This window comes from Capra hircus, chromosome 29, assembly GCF_001704415.2.
Source record: "Capra hircus breed San Clemente chromosome 29, ASM170441v1, whole genome shotgun sequence".
In the NCBI taxonomy this organism is placed as follows: domain Eukaryota; kingdom Metazoa; phylum Chordata; class Mammalia; order Artiodactyla; family Bovidae; genus Capra; species Capra hircus.
This window is the reverse complement of record NC_030836.1, coordinates 211,516-229,335: the sequence shown is the minus strand read 5'-3', so window position 1 is coordinate 229,335 and position 17,820 is coordinate 211,516. Positions and strand designations below refer to the sequence as shown.

At 38.6% G+C, this 17,820-nt stretch overlaps 1 protein-coding gene across 3 annotated transcripts in view; it reads left to right on the top strand.

Moving 5' to 3' along the window:
- HEPHL1 (hephaestin like 1) overlaps window positions 1-17,820 on the top strand; it is a 91,302-nt gene that overhangs the window by 42,701 nt on the left and 30,781 nt on the right. For all 3 annotated transcript variants that reach the window (XM_018043543.1, XM_018043542.1, XM_018043544.1), the window contains exons 7-11: window positions 2,931-3,070; window positions 3,215-3,346; window positions 5,115-5,326; window positions 8,669-8,819; window positions 17,055-17,267. In XM_018043543.1, the coding sequence (XP_017899032.1) occupies window positions 2,931-3,070; window positions 3,215-3,346; window positions 5,115-5,326; window positions 8,669-8,819; window positions 17,055-17,267 (848 nt within the window). The remainder of the gene's footprint in view (window positions 1-2,930; window positions 3,071-3,214; window positions 3,347-5,114; window positions 5,327-8,668; window positions 8,820-17,054; window positions 17,268-17,820) is intronic.

Sequence of the window (17,820 nt, the reverse complement as noted above, 5' to 3'; positions counted from 1 at the left end):
AAAAGACCCTGATGTTGGGAAAGATTGAAGACAGGAGGAGAAGGGGACAACAGAGAATGAGATGGTTAGATGGCATCACTGACTCAATGGACATGAGTTTGGGTGAACTCCGGAAGTTGGTGATGGACAGGGAGGCCTGGCGTGCTGCCGTCCATGGGGTCACAAAGAGTTGGACATGACTGAGCGACTGAACTGAACTATTTATTGCTTTATGATTTGCTGGCCAAATCAAAGCACTAGATTCATTTATTCATCCATCAAACACTTCAGAAGCATCTACTATGTGCAAGTTGCAGCATTAAGTGCCATGAGAATTACTAAGCTGACAGAGAACAGACTAAGGTCTTATACATATTAAGCAGAAATAAGTCAGGACTCTCAGTGGAGTTGAAATAGCCAAGGAAGGTTACCCTTTTTGGTTTGAGGACAGCCTGATATAAGTGAAGCCCCTTCTGCCCAGACTTCATATTCCTCCCTGTCCAGTACAATGCCACTTTCCTCCTTCAAAATCTAACTCTACTGTAACTTCTTAAGTAAAGTCTTCCTGACACCTGAGTAATTTTCTCTGGGTTTCCATAGCAAGTAATATTTTCCAAATTGAATCTAACAATTTATTAAGTGGATGAAGACCCTGGTGACATTTATTGTAGGATCATATGCAAATATGTCTAGGAAAGCATTACAAAATATACAGTATGATATCAACAAGTATTGCTCTTACCCTGTAATCCTTTTCATGTTTGAGGGAATGTTTAAAAAATTGTCTTTGTGATCAATAAGATTCCTTTTGTTTCTTTCATTATAAATTTCATTCATTCTTCCACCAAAGTGACAACCTTTAACCTTGCCTGAAGAATTTGTGTGGACCACCTATGAAAAACTCTTTGATATCAACATTCCCTATTGACTAGTATTTTCCCATAAACAGAATAGTGAAAGTTAACAGTGGGAATTATGTCTTAGAAGCCTTCCAAAATTAGAAAGCACCTTATAAAATATGAAATATTAAGCTATATTCAATGGATATTTAATGTAATATGTGAAAACACAATGTACTAAGTGACATGAGAGATGCAGAAAGGTCTAAGATAATGTTCCTGATCTCAGGTACAGAAAGAAGCTGAATATACAGAAGAAGAGAAGTAACTTTGCAAGTTACAAATAATATTAAGATGAGCTGTCCAGACAGTGAGTTGTCTGGGCATTTAGAGAGAGCTAATATAGCCAGAAATACATCACAAAGGAAGTGAAACTTAAGTAGGGTCTTTTTTGTTTTGTTTTTTTCTGAGTTGTTTTCTTTTAAAAAAATGTTTTTTTCCAATTATTTATTTATTTATTTATTTTTAATTTTACTTTACAATACTGTATTGGTTTTGCCATACATTGACATGAATCCACCATGGGTGTACATGAGTTCCCAATCCTGAGCCCCTCTCCCACCTCTCTCCCCATATCATCTCTCTGGGTCATCCCAGTGCACCAGCCCCAAGCATCCTGTATCCTGTATTGAACCTAGACTGGCGATTCATTTCTTGCATGATAGTATACATGTTTCAATGCCATTCTCCCAAATCATCCCACCCTCTCCCTCTCCCACAGAGTCCAAAAGTCTGTACTATGCATCTGTGTCTCTTTTGCTGTCTTGCATACAGGGTTATCATTAGCATCTTTCTAAATTCCATATATATGTGTTAGTATACTGTATTAGTGTTTTTCTTTCTGGCTTACTTCACTCTGTATAATTGGCTCCAGTTTCATCCACCTCATTAGAACGGATTCAAATGTATTCAAGTAGGGTCTTTTGAATGATAGAATTTATGTAAGTGAATTGCAAAGAGGGGGAAATTTTAGATGCAAGGGTTAATGTAAAGCATCTGCCATAAAGCAGAGTGATTAGATCAGAGTGAACGGCATCTGAGGGGTTTGCATGGGGTATGAGCACTTACACAGAGCAGTGGAGAGGGGATTGGAGCGAACCGGACACCGTTCGCAGGGGTCCTCCAACCTGTTTGAACTTTACTTGATTGGCAATTGGAAGCAACTAAAGATTTTGGAGCAGATAAAATGACAATGAAAATGACTGTTTTAAAGATTTTGGAGTATCAGTGCATATGCTTAGGAAAAAACTCAAGGAGCCAATGTAAGATAGAGGATGCTGCATGGATAGATAGGAGGTTCATACTATGGTCTAAACACAAGGCGAGGAGCACACGCATATAGAGCGGGTTGTGGGAAGAAAGGAAAGGAAAAGATGAAATAAAAGTGAAGAGAATGAAGGGTGCAAAATAAAAGGTTACAAAGTCAGGATGAACAAGATAAGGGGAAGAGGCAGAAAAAGAAGACACAGCTGGCATGTCTGCAAGAGTGGTGGTACCATTGCCAGAAGCAGAGGAGGGATAGTACTAGTTGGAAGTTATATTATTGTATTTCACAAGTTTGAAATTTGGTATTTCGTATATATAGTTTATATGGTAACTCCACTGATTAAACTACTTGATTAACTAGATACTCCATTCCTTAATCATGCCAGATATCAGAGCTTACTATTTGCAGAGACTATTCATATTGACATCAGCAAGAGATAGAGGGATGCTCATTCTGCAAAGAAAACAGTTAGCTCTTTGTTACTTTGTAGGACACCATCTGGGACTCCAGTACTGGTAAGTAAGGAGTCTACCTATGCCTCCTTTGGTTGCTGGACCTCTGGGGAAGAAAGTACAATGGCTAAGAGAGAAATGAGCTTGAGCACCAAACAGCTTCTGAAGAATTTTAAGGCTGGGCGACTATTCCTGGGAACTTGGCTGAAGACTGTGCTATCTTTTCTGGGGAGATGGGTGGATGAATGGGCTAGAGACAATACAATAAAGCTCCATAATTAAGGCACTTAATTATGGATGTGCAACCCAGTCATCTCCCTTCTTTTTCCACAGTGACTCTGAGCTCTACTTCACACAAGGCAACAACAGAATAGGAGGGAAATACTGGAAGGCTCGGTACACAGAGTATGTTGATGCAACTTTTACTCGAAGAAAGGGATTCTCTGAGGCAGAAGCCCACCTTGGAATTCTGGGTACAGTGAAATCATCTGTCACGTTTGGAAAGAGGGGAGATGCTTCAGTGGAGCATGTAATCTAACAGGGAATGACTCTTGCGCTCCCATTCACTTCTCTGTCTCTTTTCATTTCTTCTCCCTCCTTCTCTCAACATTTCTCAGGTCCCGTCATCAAGGCAGAGGTAGGTGACACTCTATTAGTGACATTTGCCAACAAAGCTGACAAGGTCTACAGTATTTTGCCCCATGGTGTGATCTATGACAAAGCTTCTGATGCAGCCCCAAACGTAGATGGTAAGTCCTAGTTTGTGGCTTGGAAGGATCCTGGGCCCTTTACTTGCCAGTCCTGTGAGCTTGAGCACCTATTTCAACTTTCTGAATCTTACACTTTTCCTCTATCAAGTGCAGAGAATTATGCTCACCTCACAGGTCTTTGGAAGAGATAGACAGGCTTCCTTGGTGGCTCAGACAGTAAAGAATCTGCCTGCAATGCAGGAGACCTGGGTTCTGTCCCTGGGTCAGGAAGATCCCCCAGGGAAGAGAATGGCTATCCACTCCAATATTCTTTTGTGGAGAATTCCATAGATAGAGGAGCCTGGGGGGCTACATACAGTCCTTGGGGTCACAAAAAGTCAGACACAACTGAGAGACTATCACTTCACTTCCGACAGAATTCAGGACAGGGTCTGGTGCACAGTAGATATTTAGGAAACGTTAATGCCATTCCTTTACTCTCAGTAACATAATAAATCTCAAAGTGGGCTACTTTCACAGCCTCACCCACTTCTCTAAGATGGAGAGTTTTCTGCTGTAATTGCATGGGATTCTCTGTGTAAGGCTAAGGGGAAAATCTGATTTCCATCGTTTTGTTGAAGTGAAACCTCTTACACGTGGGCTTTCCTTTGTCTCTATGGGCAAATATTTATTTAAAACTTTTATGGGCTTACCATCATACATGTATCCCCCAATCACAGAGCATGTAGCACAGGCTGTCTACATGTAAGAAAAGCAGCTTCTACCCAGTGGCTACAGGAACTATCCTTCCATTCATGATACTGTTCTTGGGAAATCCTGGCTGTGTGGGAAGCCTTTCTCATCGTTATAGCAGACACCATGACTCCTGAGATACTTCTTTATTCCCAAGTATGAGGCTGGTCCCAGTCCAGGGCAGGCTTTGTGGTGCTGGGGAAGGAACAGAGAAGGAAAGGGGGGAGGAAGTATTCCCCATTCCCTAGTCTCCCCCACCCCGCACCCCCTGCCCACTGCAGCAATATCTCCTGTGCCCACATTCTCTTCCTTGGTCAAAATGCTCACGATGACTTTTGCAGAAAGAACCCTAATGACAGCCGAAATGTCTACATTTCTATTGTTTATCTCAGAAAACTTTCTGCATACCTGTTTGCAAGCCCTGGACAAAATGCAGGAAGTCTCTGGCCTCAGTCTAGTTGAAGAGATTCAATGCATTCATTTGACAATACAATGTGAGGGTCAAGTACAAAGTCTTTGGAATCAGCCCTGGGTTTAATCCCAGATCTGCCATTTACCAGCTTTGTTACCCTGTGCCTTTGCTTACCTCCTCTAACTTGTAGTTATTTGGGTTATTTCCTAGTTCAACCTTCTAGATTTAAAGGTAGGTCTCTTGTTTAACTTCTTGGGGTATCCTTTAAAGGCCCAAATATAATAAATTCCACATCATAGAAGGTATTAAATGATATTTTATGGATTTACATTTATATATAAATGGGCAATTATCAGTCTTTAAGATAATTTAAAGACAATTATTACTCTTTTAATATTTGCTAAACTTGAGATTTGAGTAAGAAGTAGTATCTGTGAAGATATTAAGTATAAACTGTGAAGAAGATAGTCCTTTGATATAGGCATCTATCTCATAAAACAGTAGATGGTGGCCATGACCTCTCTGATAGGATACAGTGGAAACAATTGTCCTTCCACAAAGCACATCATCAGACAGAGATGCACCCTGAGCTGGAAGACCCAGTCTGACAAGTTTCTCATTCCTGGCTGTTGCTTTGAGTAGCTGTTTCACTTGTCTCCACAGGATTTCTGAAGCCAGGGGCTCATGTTAAGCCAGGTGAGATCTTCACATACAGATGGACAGTGCCTGAAAGCGTCAGGCCAACAGCTGATGACCCACCCTGTCTGACTTATCTTTACTTCTCAGCCGTTGAACCAATCAAGGACACAAGCTCTGGCCTTGTAGGGCCTTTGCTAGTCTGTAAAAGGGGCGTTCTCAATGCTGATGCGACACAGGTAGGCCTTAAGGTCACCGGGCTTACAGGGTTGTATGTGAGAGAGATCAGGAATGTGGCTAGAGAGTAAATAGTAACTGTCCATTACACAAAGGTGATTTTTTTCCTCAGTGCTCTCGAAATCGACTTCTACATAATGAAGATTTTATTTTATTTTTCATAAATTTAAGATGCAAATTTTAATTTAAGATAATTTTAGTGTAAATTTAAGATCTGAAATTTACTGATGTCTATGCGGAAAGCCAGGATCTCTGCTTGTTTGGCTGGATTTGGTAACTCTCTTTCCCCGGGCATTGCTTTGATTCTAAAATCTCCAGAGACCTATATAGAATATAAATTGGGATATTTTGGGAGGCAGGGGGTAAATTTTCTCAAGGGCTTCCCAGGTGGTGCTAGTGGTAAAGAATCTGCCTGCTAATGCAGGTAGACATAAGAGTTACATGTTAGATCCCTGAGTCAGGAAGATCCCCCAGAGGAGGGCATGGTAACCCACTCCACTATTCTTGCCTGCAAAATCCCATAGACAGAGAAGCCTGGCAGGCTGCAGTCCATATGGTTGCACAGAGTCGGACAAGACTGATGCAACTTAGCATGCATGCAATTTTCTCAAATTTGTCTACACATTAGACTTACCTGCCCACCCCCCACCTTTAAAAAAAAACAAAACAAAACCTGAGGCCCCTTTAAACACCCTTTATTCAGGTGTTTCAGACCAATTAAGTCAGAATCTATAAGTGATTCCAATATGCAGCCAAGTTTGAGAATCACTGTAGCTCACCACTACAGTCCAAGAGTTAATCACTATGACCAAAGAAACAAGAAAACAAGTAGATATTTTCTTGCAAGTCCCAACTTAGAGGCTTTGATTAAGCCACACTGATTAGTGTGGCAAAGCATAGCATTTCAAGCTATATCTACATGATATTAAACACACTGATGGAAAGAGCGAAAGTCAGCTACTTAATCATTTTGAATTACTTTACTAATCAGAAATAGCAGGCTATTTGTTTAAATGGTATATTTTATATTTGGCATTAATCCTAGAAAAGAAGAACCATTAGGATGCATATATAGATAGAAAATTATGATAAGGAGTAGGCTCACATGACTATGGAGGATGACAAGTTTCAAGATATGCAGGGTAAGTCACAGAAAGAGACTCAGGAGACCCAAAAGGCCAGCAGGGTCTTGAAAGGAAGAGCCTGTGTTTGAGTTTGAGTTCAAAGGCAAGCAAAAGCTGATGTTCCAGTTCAACGGCAAGAAGAATCCCCTTTTACTTGCGAGAGGGTCAGATTTTTTGTTGTTCTGTTAAGGTCTTCAAATGATTGGATGAGGTTCATCCACACTAGGGAGGGTGACCTTCTTCACTTAGTCGCTGAATCAAATCCAAGCACACTCTCATGGAAATAGCTAGAAAAAAGTTTGACCAAATATCTGGGCACCCAAACAAGTTGACACAAAATTAATTACTACACAGGATCCTATAGCTACCTTCTAACCTCCTCCTGGGCTAATTTCCCCTTTCATAGACCTTGCAGATGACTCTCAGATGATGAGGCTCTCCAACCAAATTCCTCTCAGTGGTTCCTTCTCATCCTGTGTACAAACACAACCACAGTTAATAACGGTTAACACCCTTAGTATTTGCTAGAGGATGTGCCAAGTGCTTTGCCTATAGTATCAAATTTAACCCTCCAAAAATATGAAGTAGGGACAACTCATATCCTCACTTTGCAAATGAGGGAATTAGGACTTAGAGAAGACAAGTCATTTGTCTCAGTTGTCATAACATGTAAGCAGAATGGCACTATAACCTGATATCTTTCCAAATATATTTGATCCCTTATTCCCCTTCCAGTTTCAATATTTTATTTTGAAAAATCTTAAGCCTACATTGTTTCTTTCCATATCCCATGATCTAAAACACCATGTGATAAAAGCAGTAAGTGTACATAAGGTATAGTAAGAACATAAAGCAAAGAATAACCTTACCTTCAATGAGGAGTTAAGAAAGCATCACAGAGCTGGGACAGCTAAGCTCCCCTTGAAGTTGGATTAGGGTGGCAGACCATCAAAGTTGAGGGAGAACACGCATAAAGGACAGAGGCCTGCTGAACACAGCAAGTTCAGATTGCTGCAAGGATCTTGGGCTTGCTTTGGTTCAGGTGGCAGGAGGGAAGAGCCAAGAGATGAGGCTGAAAAGGTAGGCAGGGACCTATCACTGTGAATCACATTGCATTGTCCAGATTGAGAAGGAGAGAGATGTGATCAGATGGCACTGGTGAGGGTCCCTCTGGAGTAGAATGCAAGATGAAGGGTAGATTGGGAGGGAGTCCATTAGAGGTGGGAAGATGGTTGAGAGACAGAAAACACAGTTACCTCTCTGGTTCAGCTTTAAAGAAAAGCAGATTTTGACAATTCAGTATGCTGTGTGGTCAGTAATATTCAAATAGATGTTTTAGGAATATCCACATGGGAATTATTGCCTCATTATAAACTCAAATTAATATAATTTAGCAAAGCCATGAATTACATGTATTCATTATCTCACTCAAAAACATGTATTAAGTGCCTAGTTTTCCAGGCATTTTTGTTGGAGCTGGGAATACAGAGAGATACCCCAAACTTCCCTACCCTATCAAAGCCTACATTACAGTGGGACAATAGTCAAAATTTTAAGTGCATACAGAAAATATTTTTCGTGGAGATAAGTGCTATGAAGAAGAGTAGAGTGCGGAAAAGTGAGTGAGTTTGCAGGCAGGAAGGAAGATGAGGCTCTTTTAGCTAGGGTGGGGCGAGGGTGCTCCTGGAAGGTGATATTGGTGCAGGGAATGGAACAGAATAAGGGAGGGAGCCAGGCAAGACCTAGGAGAACGTTCTAGACAATGGGAACAGCATGTGAAAAGGTCTTGAGGCAGGAATGAAGTAGACGTGTTCACAAAAGAACAAAAGACCAGGGTGGCTGGAGTGAGCTAGGGGGTGAATACAAGGAAATGAGGTCAGAGAGGCCAAGGCCAGGACATGGAGTTTAGAGTGACAAAAATAACACGGTGATGACCAGTCTGAGAAGAGGAGTACTGCAGATTAGGAAAGCTTCTGAACAGGGACTTACTTCCTCTGAGGAGGTCACATGGGGAGGGAAAAGGATGTAATGAGGAAGATGAATACATCGGGTGTAGAATGAATTTATCAGAATCTTGATTTACAAAATGATCCAGTAAATCTATGGCTGATGTTGATCCTAATTCACTTTCTGTTACTTTATGTTAACTTTCAAAGTGAAGTAGAGCCAAGAAGTCCCCCAAGCTATACTTTAATACGTTCATTTCTTTCTTCTCTGTAGAAAGGAATAGACAAGGAGTTTTACCTACTAATCACAGTCTTTGATGAGAATCTGAGCAGGTATCTTGATGAAAATATTCAGAAGTTTACCTGGCATCCCTTCAGCGTTGACAAGGAGGACAAAGAGTTTGTGAAGTCCAACCGAATGCACGGTATGAAAAATCTTTTCCTCTTGTAAAGTCAAGTCATAATCACATTTGAAGTGAAAATGTTTGGAATGCTTTAGTTATCTTAAGCTTGGTTTCTTGGATATTGTCCTTGGTCATGACTGAAATATTTTGTGGCTTCAGCCTCACAAGGTATGGTGAAACTTCTCCATCTCAAGAGATGTGAAACTTAATACTTCTAAAGCACTTCATCAGCTTTAGATAAAATAATACAAAATTTGAACTAGCAAAGGTCACAGTACATAATAAATGTAGAAAATTAGCTACATATATATATATTTCCTCCAAGAGCAACTGAATACACATTCTTTTCAAGTGCAAACAGAACATTCTCCAGGATAGACTATATGCTAAACCACTAAAGAAGCCTCTGTAAATTTAAGAAAATTGAAAATACATCAAGCACCTTTTTTGAAAACAATACTATATAAGACTGGAAATTAACTTTGAGAAAAAAAAAAAAACTACAAAAAAAAAAAAAAAACAGGTGAAGGCCGAACAATATTCTACTAAACAACCAATGCATCACTGAAAAAATCAAAGAGAAAATTAAAAAAAATACCTAGAGATAAATGAAAATGAAAGCATGACAATCCAAAACTTATGAGCTAGCAAAAACAGTTCTAAAACAGAATTTAAAAGTTTACTTCAGGAAAAAAGAAAAATTTCAAATAAAACCTAACTTTACACCTAAAAGAGCTAGAGAAAGAGCAAATAAAACCTAATGTTAGTGAAGGATAAGAAGTCATAAGGATAAGAGCAGAAATAAGTGAATAGAGACAAAAATAGAAAGGATCAATGAAATTAAAGGCTGGTTCTTTAAAAAGTTATATAAAACTGATAAACCTTTAACCAGACTCATCAAGAAAAAGATGGGAGGGCCCAGATCAATAAAATCAGAAATGAAAAAGGAGAGGTTACAACAGACACCTCAGAAATACAAAGGATCATAAAAGGCTACTACAAGCATCTATTTGCCAATAAAATGGACAACCTGGAAGAAATGGACAAATCTTTAGAAATGTACCATCTATTAAGACTGAATCAGGGTGAAATAGAAAATACGAATAGACCACTTATCAGTAAAGAAATTGAGTCAGTAATTTAAAAACTCCCAGCAAACAAAAATCCAGGACCAGATGGCTTCACCATATGGTAGAATTGGAATTCTACCAAACATTTAGAGAAGACTTAACACCTACATTTAAGAACTTCCAAATAATTGCAAAGGAAAGAATGCTTCCAAACTCATTCTATGAGTCCACCATCACCCTGATACCAAAACCAGAAGTATCACACAAAAAGGGGAAATTACAGGCCAATATCACTGGTGAACATAGATGCAAAAATCCTCAACAAAATATTAGCTAACTGAATCTAATAATACATTTAAAGGATAATGCACTATGATCAAGTGGAATTTATCTCAGGGATGCAAGGACTTTTTAATACCCACAAAACAATCAATGTGAGATACCACATTAACAAACTGAAGAGTAAAAAGTGTATGGTCCTCTCAATAGATGCAGAAAAAGCTTTTGACAAAATTAATCACCCATTTTTGATAAAAAAAAATTCTCCAGAAAGTGGGCATAGAGGGAACATACCTTAATATAATAAAAGTCATGTGACAAATCCACAACTAACATTATACTCAATGGTGAAAAGCTGAAATCATGTCCTCTAATATTAGGAACAAGGCAAGGATACAAACTCTTGCCAATTTTATTCCACATAATAATGGAAGTCTAAGTCACAGTAATCCAAAGAAAAGGAAATAAGCCATGAAAATTGGAAAGAAGTAAAACTATTACTGTTTTCAGGTGGCATACAATTCATAGAAAATCCTAATGAAGTCACCAGAAAACTATTAGAGCTCATCAATGAATTTAGTAAGGTTGCAGAATACAAAATTAATACACAGAAATCTGTTGCATTTATACACACTAACAATGCATTATAAGAAAAAGAAATTAAGAAAAAAAAAATCTCACTTACCATCTCATCAAAAAGAATAAAATACCTAGGAATAAACCTATCTTGAGAGGCAAAGGGCTTGTACTCAGAAAACTATATGACATTGATGAAAGAAACTGAAGATGGAAAAGACAAAAACAGATGGCAAAGATATACTATGATCTTCGATAGTAAGAATCAATGTTTTTTGTTTGGTTGGGGTTTTTTTTTCAGTTTTATTTATTTATCTTTTTACTTTACAATATTGTATTGGTTTTGCCATACATTGACATGAATCCACCATGGGTGTACATTTGTTTCCCATCCTGAACCCTCCTCCCACCTCCCTCCTCATCCCATCCCTCTGGTCATCCCAGTGCACCAGTCCCGAGCACCCTGTATCATGCATCGAACCTGGACTGGTGATTCATTTCCCATGTGATAATTTACATGTTTCAATGCCATTCTCCCATATCATCCTGCCCTCTCCCTCTCCCACAGAGTCCAAAAGACTGTTCTATACATCTGTGTCTCTTTTGCTGTCTCGTATACAGGGTTAGTGTTACCATGTTTCTAAATTCCATATATATGCGTTAGTATACTGTATTGGTGTTTTTCTTTCTGGCTTACTTCACTCTGTATAATAGGCTCCAGTTTCATCCACCTCTTTAGAACTGATTCAAATGTATTCTTTTTAATGGCCGGGTAATATTCCATTGTGTATATGTACCACAGCTTTCTTATCTATTCGTCTGCTGATAGACATCTAGGTTGCTTCCATGTCCTGGCTATTATAAACAGTGCTGCAATGAACATTGAGATACACGTGTCTCTTTCAATTCTGGTTTCCTTGGTGTGTATACCCAGCAGTGAGATTGCTGGGTCATATGGCAGTTCTATTTCCAGTTTTTTAAGGAATCTCCACACTGTTCTCCATAGTGGCTGTACTAGTTTGCATTCCCATCAACAGTGTAAGAGGGTTCCCTTTTCTCCACACCCTCTCCAGCATTTATTGCTTGTAGACTTCTGGATAGTAGCCATTCTGACTGGCATGAAATGGTACCTCATTGTAGTTTTGATTTGCATTTCTCTGATAATGAGTAATGTTGAGCATCTTTTCATATGTTTGTTAGCCATCTGTATGTTTTCTTTGGAGAAATACCTGTTTAGTTCTTTGGCCCACTTTTTGATTGAGTCGTTTATTTTTCTGGGATTGAGCTGCAGGAGTTGCTTGTATATTTTTGAGATTAATTCTTTGTCAGTTGCTTCATTTGCAATTATTTTCTCCCATTCTGAAGGCTGTCTTTTCACCCTGCTTATAGTTTCCTTTGTTGTGCAGAAGCTTTTAATTTTAATTAGGTCCCATTTGTTTATTTTTGCTTTTATTTCCAATATTTGTGGGAGGTGGGTCATAGAGGATCCTGCTGTGGTTTATGTCAGAGAGGGTTTTGCCTATGTTTTCCTCTAGGGGTTTTATAGTTTCTGGTCTTATGTTTAGATCTTTAATCCATTTTGAGTTTATTTTTGTGTATGGTGTTATAAAGTGTTCTAGTTTCATTCTTTTACAAGTGGTTGACTAGTTTTCCCAGCACCACTTTTTAAAGAGATTGTCTTTTCTCTGTTGTATATTCTTGCCTCCTTTGTCAAAGATAAGGTGTCCATAGGTGTATGGATTTATCTCTGGGCTTTCCATTTTGCTGCAATGATCTATATTTCTGTCTTTGTGCCAGTACCATACTGTCTTGATGCCTGTGGCTTTGTAGCAGAGCCTGAAGTCAGGCTGGTTGATTCCTCCAGTTTCATTCTTCTTTCTCAAGATTGCTTTGGCTGTTCTAGGTTTTTTGTATTTCCATACAAATTGTGAAATTATTTGTTCTAGTTCTCTGAAAAATACCGTTGGTAGCTTGACAGGGATTACATTGAAGCTATAAATTGCTTTGGGTAGTATACTCATTTCACTATATTGAAGGAGTCAATATTTTTAAATGACCATTCTGCTCAAGGCAATCTATGAATTCAATGCAATCTCTATCAAGAGCATTTTTCACAGAACTAAAACAAATAATTTTAAAATTTGTATAGAAACACAAAAGACCCCAAAAAGCCAAACGAATCTTAAGAAAGAACAGAGCTGAAGGACTCAATGCTGCCTGACTTCAGACAATCAAGGGGCTTCCTGGGTGGTGCTAGTGGTAAAGAATCCGCCTGCCAATACAGGAGACATAAGGGACACAGCATTCGATCCCTGGGTTGGGAAGATCCCTGGAGGAGGGTGAAGCAATTCACTCCAGTATTCTTGTCTGGAGAATCCCATGGGTAGAGGAGCCTGGAGGGCTACAGTCCATAGGGTTGCAAAGAGTTGGACACGACTGAAGTGGCTTAGCATAGTAATCAAAATAGTTTGGCACTGGCACAAACTATTGATCAATGGAACTATATTGATCAATGGAACAGAATACAGAGGCTAAAAATAAACCCATGTGCTTCTGTCAATCACTCTATGGCAAAGGAGGCAAGAATATAGAATAGGGAAAGGACAGTCTCTACAGTAAGTGTTTCAGGGAAAACTGGACAACTACAGAATGAAATTAGAAGATTCTCTAACACCAATATACAGAAATAAAATGAATTAAAGATCTAAATGCCAGACTGGATACTATGAAACTCCCAGAGAAAAACAGAGGCAGAACACTCTTTGACATAAATCCCAGCAATCGTTTTGGATCTGTCTCCTAAAGTAAAGAAAAAAAAAAAGTAAAAATAAGCAAATGAGATCTAATTAAACTGAAAAGCTTGTGCACAGCAAAGGAAACCATCAACAAAATGAAGACAACCTACTGAATGGGAGAAAAAGTTTGCTAATGACATGCCTGACAAGAGATTAATAATCAACAAGTATAAACAACTTGTACAACCCAAAATCAAAGAAACAAACAATGTGATTAAAAATGGGGCAGAAGAATTGAATAGACATTTTTCCAAAGAGGAAATGCAGATGGCTAACCAACAGGCGCCTGAAAAGATGCTCAACAGCATTGCTACATCAGAGAAATGCAAATCGAAACCACAATGAGATATCAGCTCACGTCAGAATAGCTATCATAAAAAAGAACACAAACAGCAAATGTTAGAGAGGATGTGGAGAAAAGGGAACCCTTATACACAGTTGGTGGAAATGTAAATTGGTGCAGCCATTGTGGAAAACAGTATAGAAGTGTCTCAAAAAAATAAAAATAGAACTACAATATGACCCAACAATTTCAGTCCTGGAAACAAAAAACACCAAAACCACTAATTCAAAATGATGCATGCAGCCTAAAGTTTATGTGTGTGTATATATATATATATATATATATGTATATACACACACACAAACATATATAAGGAATAAAACTCAGACATAAAAAAGGAATGAAATTCTGCCATTTGCAACAACATGGATGGAACTAGAGAATATTATGCTCAGTGAAATCAGTCAGACAGAGAAAGACAAATATTGTATGCTTTCACTTATACGTGGAATCTAAAAAACAGAACAAATGAATATATAAAACAACAATGAAAAAACAGATTCACAGATATAGAGAACAAACTAATGATTATCGGTGGGGAGAGGGAAGGGTGAAGGGGTAAGATAGGGCTATGGGATTAAGAAAAAAATACTACAGTGAGTAAAATAAATAAGCTACAAGGGTATATTATACAACATATGGACATATTGCCATTATTTTATATTAACTTTAACTGGAGTATAATCTACAAACATATTGAATCGCCATGTTGTATACTTAAAACTAATATAATATTATAAATCAAATATGTTTCAATAAAAATTTCTTTCAGTGCCTAAAGCAAACAAGGCTGATAACAGACCTTGTTTTAGGACCAAGCATAGCACCTATTTATTGCCTTTAAAACATTATGAGAAAATAGTGAAATAGCCTTCCCCTTCTCTCCCAAAGAAGTGCAAAAAAAAGTCTCTCTTTCTCCCATGGAAGTCCAAAAATGTTCAAGGCTCTAAGTGACCAACGGCACCAACTCAGACTTTTGTGGTCTCAGATGCTCTGTTCCAACTGAACCCCTTCTTGGACCAATGGAAAACAAGGAATAATGCACTTTCAACATCATCTTATTAAAAAAAATTGTTATAACTGAAGACAAAATTTGTTCCCAACCTTTATAATAGCCAATAAAAAGGTAAACTAAGCTATAAATTAGGAAACATATCAATTCCTTAATGGAAAAGCTAGGTTGCAAAAGGGATCTATATACAGAGAAGCCTGTATATAGAAAACAGAAAACAACCTAATGGATCATGTCAAATCCTGTCCCTTCCTGGTTTGGCAATTTGAAATATATTTGTATATTTTAAACCTGCAGAATATGTCATGTTTAAGGCAAAATTCAAGGAAATTATGTATTTAGTTTAAGCTTCACATTAATTATAAATTAAATTTCGTCCCCAGTCTTGCTTGCATAAATAGGAGAAAGTTGGCTACAATACCAAAGAGAAAATGCCTTATATGGCATACAATGTTTGCATTGCTCATGTTATACGGTCTATGTTCCAATCTGCTTGTTGAATATATAAATTAATGAATGAATGTTCCAGAAAAAGAGGTTCCGGCGGTGGGGAGGGTGTGCCACACAGCTTTGTGGTATCTTAATTCCCTGACCTGGGCCTCCAGCAGTGAGAATGTGGAATCCTAACTACTGGATCACCAGGGAATTCCCAGGAAAGAGAATTGTTAAACTGGAGTTCCTAGGCAACAGGGAATTCTCTACCACCTATCCAAGGACTAAACTGTTAGCACTATAGTTTACAGTGGGATGGGGAGGGAGGTGGGCGCGGGATTCGGGATGGGGAGGGAGGTGGGCAGGGGATTCGGGATGGGGAACACATGTACACCCATGGCTGATTCATGTCAATGTATGGCAAAACCCACTACAATATTTTAAAGTAATTAGCCTCCAACTAAAATAAATAAATTAAAAAAATTACAATGATATCTCTTTAACATTCAATGGACAAGACAGTTTATTTGCAACATCATGATCAAAGATTTTCTTCAGAAAGTGTGATATTCTTCTCAGCAGCTCCAGGGCTTCTTGGAATTTCTGCTGATAATTCCAGATATTTGAGTAAAATTACCATACACCACTCATTTTGCAGATAAAGAAACAAAAGGTAATTTTATTTGACAATGAGATTCTAACAGGAGACCATTTATGTGTGTGGTGGACAGGCCGTAGAAGGAGTGGAGTGGGGGGTGTCTCTCTCCAGGACATCAAGCCTGAGACGCAATTAGGTGCAGTCACCCCTCAGTGTACTCAGTCATAGTGGTCATCCCCCAGAGGGGGTGAGTGTAGCCGCTGTCAGTGGATTGAGGTTGATATCAAAGAGAAAAGCAATTTGCATTTCTGGAGGTACAAAGACTTTTCGTATCTAAGTGGGATCATTATTCAAAGTCTTGTCAGTTATTTTACTGAAGTGGGAAAATCGAAATTATCATAAAGCAAAATTATTTATTCAAGGGCTAACCTCTTAAAACTTAGTGTCCCTTCCCCACTCCTCAAATCCCTCTTCACTGACCAGACATGCAAATATAATGTCGATCAACTGCAAGTCTTTCAAGTGATGCAAGATCCATAAAATCAGTGAAGGGATGTCTGATAACTTCTAGAATGAAATGCAAAGCCATTGGCAAATGAGGATCTGAGAGAATTAAATGAATAACTGAGGAAAAGACACTTAACAAGGGAGATGACAGGCTAAGAACCTTGAAAGAAAATGACTTCCATATCAAGAGTTTTAAAAAAAGACTTTGGGGAAATTCATGAAATCTATAAATATTTTTTCAAGGATGATGCTCTTTATAATCTGCAAAACTAAAATGTGAAATGAAGGGTATTATATAATGCTATCAAATAATTTTGTCAGAGAAAAATTGCTTCAGAAAACAACCTGTTTATTTCTTATTAATTCTTAGAATTCATGTCCTATGTATACATTGTTAAATAGAACAGTTTTACAGTTTTAGTGTATTTTAATTATTCATTATTAATTTCATTCTCCATTTAAATTTGATAGAGCACCTGACTTTTTCCCAGTACTCTTTATTCTCTGATAATAAGATCTTCTGTAAATTTTGGACTTGAACACCACTGCCTCCATACGCACTGATAATCTTTCACTAAGGTGATGTGTTTTCAGCACATCTACAAAATAATAGTGGGCTCTGCTCTCCTTTTCCTTCCATTTAGCTATTAATGGCTACATGTATGGCAACCAGCCAGGCCTAACCATGTGCAAAAAGGATAGAGTCTCCTGGCATCTGATTGGAATGGGCACCGACACGGACATGCATGGAATTTATTTTCAAGGGAACACCATCCACCTACGAGGGACTCACCGGGACTCCCTGGCACTGTTTCCCCACGTCTCCACAACGGCATTCATGCAGCCAGACCGTGCAGGTAAACTTGGCAGGGCCAGCTCAAGTGACCAGATTCCTATCTTCATGCAGGTACTCTTAGGGTCTTTCCCCAGAAGAAATTGGTTGAATTTGGGCACTTCTGGGTGTGGAGAAGGAAATATAGCCTTGAGTAGAATCAGAGAATCCTGACTATTGTATTTCACACACATAATGTGAAGGACAGAGGAAAAGCCTCTAATAACATCCATAAAGCAAAAGTAGGAGTGCTCTAAATGACCTGGCCTCACAAATCCTAGGAGAATGCTCTTAATTTATTTCCATGAACAATTCAGCCCCAAGAAAGAGTATATTTGTTTGCTTGTTTAGTCTCTTTAAACACAAACTTCATTTTAGTTGCTGCTCAGAAGCATCAACCAGACATGAGCAGCCTGGTGGTTGCTTCCAGGTTGTAGATGTCAACTTGTCTCCCTTCTCTGAAGATTGATAGTGGTCTCTTGATGAGCCCAAACAGGGTCTTGCCTATTGCCTTTCTCTCGGGTGCCCAGAAAGCAAGCTGTGTTGGATCCGGAGTCCATGGAGAACCCATTGAAGTG